Source organism: Palaemon carinicauda, chromosome 23 (assembly GCF_036898095.1).
Source record: "Palaemon carinicauda isolate YSFRI2023 chromosome 23, ASM3689809v2, whole genome shotgun sequence".
In the NCBI taxonomy this organism is placed as follows: domain Eukaryota; kingdom Metazoa; phylum Arthropoda; class Malacostraca; order Decapoda; family Palaemonidae; genus Palaemon; species Palaemon carinicauda.
In genome coordinates this window covers 72,211,112-72,218,611 of record NC_090747.1, presented here as the reverse complement: position 1 = coordinate 72,218,611, position 7,500 = coordinate 72,211,112, and the positions used below count along the sequence as shown (strand labels likewise).

At 34.0% G+C, this 7,500-nt stretch overlaps 1 protein-coding gene across 1 annotated transcript in view; it reads right to left on the bottom strand.

Annotated features, from left to right (window-relative positions):
- LOC137617170 (unconventional myosin-Ia-like) overlaps window positions 1–7,500 on the bottom strand; it is a 265,917-nt gene that overhangs the window by 81,306 nt on the left and 177,111 nt on the right. The window contains exons 12-17 of the mRNA XM_068347029.1: window positions 4,952–5,071; window positions 4,173–4,286; window positions 3,192–3,361; window positions 1,612–1,748; window positions 492–681; window positions 1–171 (exon numbers count right to left, since the gene is read on the bottom strand). The exon at window positions 1–171 is cut by the window's left edge and continues 46 nt beyond it. Of these exons, the coding sequence (XP_068203130.1) occupies window positions 1–171; window positions 492–681; window positions 1,612–1,748; window positions 3,192–3,361; window positions 4,173–4,286; window positions 4,952–5,071 (902 nt within the window). The remainder of the gene's footprint in view (window positions 172–491; window positions 682–1,611; window positions 1,749–3,191; window positions 3,362–4,172; window positions 4,287–4,951; window positions 5,072–7,500) is intronic.

Below are 7,500 nucleotides of genomic sequence, written 5' to 3'. Positions count from 1 at the left end.
TGTTGTGGCGTTAGTGGCAGGTCCGCCAGGAGTAAGGCGCAGCCTTCCAGAGGTGCTCCTCTCCAGACGGGCCATGTGTGTAGGGACAACATGCCGTAACGATTTAGGAAAGCATCATGAGTAGCCCTGTAGGACCATCCCTCACTCTGCACCCGTGCTTGTTCTATTAACCTGTAATCGACAGGAGGACAATTAGATCATTATATATATCATTAGTGTCATCATAATCGTGATTAATGGTAGAATGCACACTGTAGAAAGGCTATTATGCCACCATTTCGTTATAGTTATACAGATAAGGTTATAGAACAATATATATCTTTTAGAACTTTTCCTATATTAAAAATAATGTCTTTTACTAAATTTGGAACACTTATACGTTCCTTACCTTCAACAAAACAAAAGAAATATAGGAAGGTAACGGAAAATAAACAAATATTGAATTCTAAAAGCTCCAAAATCCCTTCCAGCTGCTCACTAACAAAACTTACCCTAAATATTTGATTTGATGTAAAACAAGAGCTGATTCCAGTATTCTAGGCTGTTTCAGTTCGTTTGGTTTGATGCAGGATATAACATGTGGCGTTTTGGAGCGTATCGTTCTTAATAACGCAGATACGGATATGAGCACCTGAGTACCGACGCTCGCTGGACGTTTCAAAGTAGTACGACGGGGATTACCTGCAAAATGAATAAATTATCAAATAGGTAGCCAGGTAACCAAACATGCAAAAATCTACATTATGAATACATTAAAAAAGTTGTAAGAACAAGTAGAAGAAAATAATACCTCATCAATGTCAGATATACAGTGTAGCCTATTATAGGGGAGAAGTAAAATTGTTTAACATTCTTGAATGTTTAACGTTGCTTCAGTAAATAATTATTTAGAAGAACATACTTTTTGGGAAGACAATACGTGGAGTGCTGTTAACATTCTATGAGTTGGGAGGACAAGAATATTGATTTTGTACCGAGAAAAAATGTAACTTCAATTATAGCAGTTTTTAAAATATTATTCCTTTGAAAAGGAATAGCAATACAGTAGTTTTCATTCTACTTTTCCTTGTAATTCTTTACTGTTCCAAAAAGATTTGTTTTTTAATGGAAAATCTCTTTTCTTTCACTTTTGCTGTCGCAAATACACCAAGTAAATATCATGTGCCTATAATCCACCATTGTTTATCAAAATGACGAGAATTATCTATTCTAGCAACTTATTTGTAAAATGAAAATTGCTTTCCTTCTACCTAGATGATGTGTTTAAAAACCTATCCATTATAATACACTCATATATAGGCTACAGTAGTTTTAATTTTATCTTCTTTCCTTTATTGTCCTTTTTTCACGTCCTCTATTGGCCAAATCCATCCATTATAATATAATCACATATAGGCTAGTTTTAAATCTTCCTTTCCTTTATTTTCTATTTTTCACGTCTTCTATTAGCCAAATCTATCCATTATAACCTAATCATATGTAGGCTAGGTCTAATCCTTTCTATTTTCTCAATTTTTTCACCCCTGTACTGTTCCCTGCTATTGAACTGAGCGCTCATTGTAAATAACTATAATAACGATAAACAAATTGGAGGAACAATCGTTTTCTTACCTTCGGGAAAAAGGTCCTTAATAATACTGTGGTTACAACGATACATGGCTCTGGTCAGGTCACGATGAAGACTATCACAGTTCTTTTCGATGAATCCGTGGACGCTATACGTCACGGATCCCGCGTAGTGACGAATCCTGAAAAACAGAAAATAATTACTACAATACTTTGTGTACCACTTGAATTAATAAAAGCTACTGTTTTTTCCATCTTTCTAAATATGTGAATAATGGAATATTTTCCATAAGCTTTGTAATAAAAATTTTCTTCTATAGAATTCAAGTAAATTTCAGGCAAATTAAAAAAAAAAAAAAGATACGAAATTTTTTTTATTCAAATGTTAGGCTTCATGGAATATCAAACCATAATTTCTAATAAAATCTCAATATAACGAAAAAATATTAGCAGTGAATTTCACACAAAAATAGTTAAAACCGACTCGGGAAGAGTAATAAACCTAACAAAACCACTGAATAACTTAATAAATATCTAAATGATGAGTCACATTTATTTTTCAAAAACTGCTCCCAGCTTTTGAGAGTATACGTTCGAAAAACAATTCGCGCAGGCTTTTAGCTTAGGCACATGATCTGAAGATCCAATTTTAATTGTAGAATAACTGTTCACAGCAATTATCAGGTCTTTTTCTGTTTTCCCATCTCATTCACAAACATAACGCCCCTCACTATTTGGCTAATAAATTCTAATCTAATTATACTGTAGTTCAATGAAATAATTTCTCAAACTATCATGGCTTTTATTCTAATTGAGTAGTGACCATTCATCAAGAATCCTGATGCATATTTTGCCTTCTCATTTTCTTATGGGAACGTACAAGGTTCATTATTGAATATTATTTTTGATATAGACCCACATGAATCAAGTAGTGATATGTGAAGTGTACCACAGTTGAAGACTAGAGACTTCCCGTTTCTTCCCCTCCGTCTAGTCAGGCTTAACGAGATTAACCTCCTAAACAAATGACTATCTTTTGAAGAATGGAAGCAAGTGTGTTCGACATTCCACGGTACTTCGGTAAAGGCCGTGTCGCGCGATCCCACTTTTCTAATAATCTTCAGAGATTTTACTGTCATCCTCTGCAGCAATTAGCTAATATTATCAGCCATTTTATGGTTATTTGAGCAGCTTACTTCCAAAATTTGGACCAAATAGCTAATATCAGTGGTAGCTTTCTGCCAATTTTCAGTAACTTGCTAACGTAATTGTATTAAGTAGTAATTAATAGTGGCCATTGTCTGGTAACCTTTAGTAGCTATCCACCTTATACTTATCAGCTTCCCATAATATTTTGCACCAAGTAACCAATACAAGTGGTGGCCATTTTATGATAACTCAAGAAATTACCACCAAGTAACTAAAATTGGTTAAAATGGAATAATGAGTTAGGCATTCATACAACCATATGAAAAAAGAAAACTAAATTCATAACAAATCTTGGCTTGTTTATAAAAATTTTGCTCCCAGCCCACAAAAAGATTTAACACAACTGGCTTTCTTGGTGACAGAGAGTACAGAAAGACACTTCCTAATAAAAAAAAAAAAATATTAGCAAGATTTACCTAAAGGAGTCAGCCGGTATGTTGTTATCGGAGTGGGCATGACGTCCGCCCTTGATGTCAAAGAGGGAGTGGCCACCACAAGAGAAAGAGAGCTGCTGAAGAAGGGCGTCTTTTCCTCCGCCTACTCTCAAGCTCACCTCTTCTATCACCGCTAGTACACCTGTTTGACGCTGCAAGAGGAATGACAATCATTTGTGTACACCTATTTCATGGTGTACCGTTTTGTACATCAATTGTTATCGTAATTATTTATAAAATTTGCATTTGCAAAGGGAACTAGACAAACATTTAAGTGAATTATAAAGTATATGTATATGTGTGTATACAGCATATATATATATACCTCTATATATATATATATATATATATATATATATATATATATATATATATATATATATGATAAATTTAGCACATTTAGACATGTTTTTTTCATATTCAAATATGCAATATATTTGAATACATTAATATCTGTATTCTCTTATCGACATCGGGACCAGAGTTCCAAGGCGGAACCACTCAAAGACAATAGCATCTGACAGGCCAGGAATCGAACCCTGGTACTTGTATGACAGTGACAGCTACGATGGTATTGTCACTGTCATACAAGTATCCTGGACCAGGGTTCGATTCCCGGCCGGTCAGATGCTATTGTTTTTGAGTGGTTCCGCCTTGGGGCTCTGATCCCGAGGTCGATAAGAGAATACAGATATTAATGTATTGAAAACATACGGCCTATTTGAATATATATATATATATATATATATATATATATATATATATATATATATATATATATATATATATATATATATGTGTGTGTGTGTGTGTGTGTGTGTGTGTGTGTGTGTATGTGTATGTTTTTGTTTGCAAGTTTAATTAAAACATCAAAAATGTGCAAAGCCTTATGATTAAATGAAAAACCTAATAAAAAAAGGCCCACTAGCAATATGAAATAAAATGCCACTGGAGGAGCTGTACCTGTTCCAACAAATCGACAACGGCATTGTTCATGGGTATGTCAATGGGCGTCCAGTCGAGGCCTTCTCTAAGGTGATCCTCCTGGGTCTCCTTTAGCGTTATTTCTGTTATAATCTGGAAAGAACCGCACAATTAGGCAAGAAGGTTCTAAGTCACTGATGCCAAGGGTAATTTGAGGTACTTGGGTTAATATCCTTAATTTAACAAAGTGAAACATGTCTGACATTTAGGAATTTGCAGGGTTGATATGATATATATATATATATATATATATATATATATATATATATATATATATATATATATATATACATACATATATACACACATATATATATATATATATATATATATATATATATATATATATATATATATATATATATATATATATCTTTCTAGTCATACTCAGCTCTCGTCGTACCTCGGGTAGGGGAGAGAGGGACTAGTCATACCCTGTTGAGAGGGGGGGTTGCATGTGCATGCATATCTAAATATTTAGCTGTCATTTTTAACCAGTCGCTTACAATAATACTATAATAATTAGTCTCAGTGTTGATAGATGCAATACGAAGGGATTCTTTAGTCCAAAGAAGCTTAACACTGAATTACTGAAAAGGAAATAGATTCTCATGCCGTGTAAGTAATACAAGTTTCTATTTATAAAAGACTTATAAAAGTCTCTTCGTACAACTGCCACATATTTCCTCAAAATTGTTTTTAATCTCCCCATAACTCTAACAAGAAAAAAAAAATATTCAAAATATTGCCATACATACCTGGTGAAGCTTTTCATTACAATAATTAATGATCAACTGTTCGAAGCTGTTCGTTTCTAATATTTCAAAGCCGAAGATGTCTAATATTCCTAAAACTCTTCTTCTACCCATGGTTTTAGCCTGGAAAGTGAAAGAAAACGGGAGGTTAAATAACACAGAATAAATTATCTTATGAATATTGAAAGAAAACTGAAGTTAAATAATGGATAATGCCATTAAAAAAACAATGAATTGGAATAACTGGAATACAATTAATAATTTTGAACAAGAACAAGATAAGATGTTAATTATAGAAGCTCTGTTGTCGTTTTGACTAGAATAATTATCATATTTTCTAAAAGTAGAAGGAGAAAGAGATGAAAGAACACACAAGTGTCATTCAGCAGGTATCTATGTCGTGTGGTTGCACCATTGCACAAATTATCTTTGATGTAAAATACAATACAGATATTCAACAGTCTATAAGCTAGTAAAATAAATCCTTTTCATTTAAATCTTATCTATAATTTTCTCACCCTAAAAACAGTCATAAATTTACAGTGGTAACATAAAAAAGTGGGCCTGGCTAACAATTCCTTCAAATCTACAAAAAATAATAATCGACAACATGAAATTGAAAAAGTATAAAGGGAGACCCGAATAAGCCAAGACCACAGACAGAGATGACAAATTATGTCATCAAGGATAATTAGAAGGAAGTTTGGAAGTGACATCGCTCATACCACTGCTTGTATTCAGAATCGCTTAAAGCACGAGCCCGGCTTTCCCTTATAATTGGAGGTTCTTAAACACGGTGGTTACTTATATGTAATAGAATAGGACTAATTAGTCCTTTTGGGAAAAGGGAAAACGAAAAAGAAACTAGCAATAAATCATGTGAAATTATCTACGACTTTGAATAGTTTGAGTGGATAGAATGACATCCATGTAAACAGCTGACTAGTAAAAAATGAAAAAATGTGGTTAAGGAAAATAAAATTTTCCTCGTTTTGACGCTTACTCGAGCAATTTTGCCTCGATGAAAAATATCAAATGGACTACAAACGTAATTTTGGATGCTGATCTACAGAGCTTAACCAGAAGAGCTTTATAGCAATTAAAAAGGATAAGAGGGCTTTGTGGCAAACAAAGCAAAACATAAACTGAACACACGCAATAATGAAAGCCTTTATACACAAAAAATAATCAAATAAAAAGCAATCGGTCCTTTTGAAGAATACACACATATGAGAGAGAGAGAGAGAGAGAGAGAGAGAGAGAGAGAGAGAGAGAGAGAGAGAGAGAGAGAGAGAGAGAGAGAGCAATTGAGTGATTGAAGAAAAGACGACATGAGGTAATGGGATAACAAGTGAAATACTGCAGTATGATGGTGATAGCAAGATTGAGTGACTGAAATGACAAGGATTTGTAAGGCACATCAGGCTGGCTGGAAGGTCCCAACAGAATGGGTGAGAGAAAAATTGCTACAATGTATAAAGATAAAGGTGATAAAAATTAATGGAAGAATCATTAGGGCATAACATTACTTTGATCAAGACAGTAAGACATGAGAGAGGAAAAAATAACCCACTGATTCTACTCGGGGAAATGGGCACCTTAATCAAGTGTCTTCTGGGAAACAGACAAGACAAGCTTATAAACGAAGAGAGAAAGTTGTATATGGCATACTTGGAACTATAAAAAGCTTAGAATAGAAATTATACAGATAATATAGGGGGTGTAGAAATTTGATGGTATAAATGACAAGCTGTTGAGAAATATAAAAAAAATTTATGGCAGAGGTAAAGTGTGTTAAAGTAAGCAGGCAAAAAGGTAACATGTTTGATGCCAGAATGGGTCTGAGACAGGGGTCTGATATGTCTTTATGGCTATTCACTATCTTTAGGGATGTTGTAAAACGTCAAAAAAAGAACAGTCGATGTAGGTACTAAGCTTTGGGATAAGAAAAAGAATTGTGAATGAAACATGGAAAGGTTGATGTTAGCAGATGATACTGTGCTCATTGTAGAAAGTGAAGTGAAACTGCGGAAGGAGGTCAAAGTCTAAATATGTCTGCCAGAGTAAATGTGTTGAAAGAAAAATAAGAAGAGTAAATGGAAATGAGGAGGGAGAAATATAAATTTTTGTACGATTTTTATAGACAGGTTGGAGAAATAACTATAACAGATAAAGGCAAAATGAGGAAAGAAGTGAGTCATTGAATGGAAACAAAACGGTAGCAGAATACATACAAAAACAGGTAAAAAAACTTGAATTTTCTCGGGAACCCAATCAGGTAATGAATGAAGGATACTTGAATCAACTCTTCTTTATAGAAGTGGAATCAAAGTGTTAAATGCAAATGGAAGGAGAAATATGCAAGATACCGGGATAGAGTGTTTGCATGGCAAAAAGTATGTGGTATACAGGTTCAGGTTGAGGGTGAGGCATAGCCTTTGCAACGGCGCCTAAAGAAATTATGGGGTGTGAAATGGAGAGCCGTGCAGAAGAAATGTTATAAAAGCTAGCGTAAGTGAAAGGAAGGATTACGAAATTCTGAGGTGAGTGGT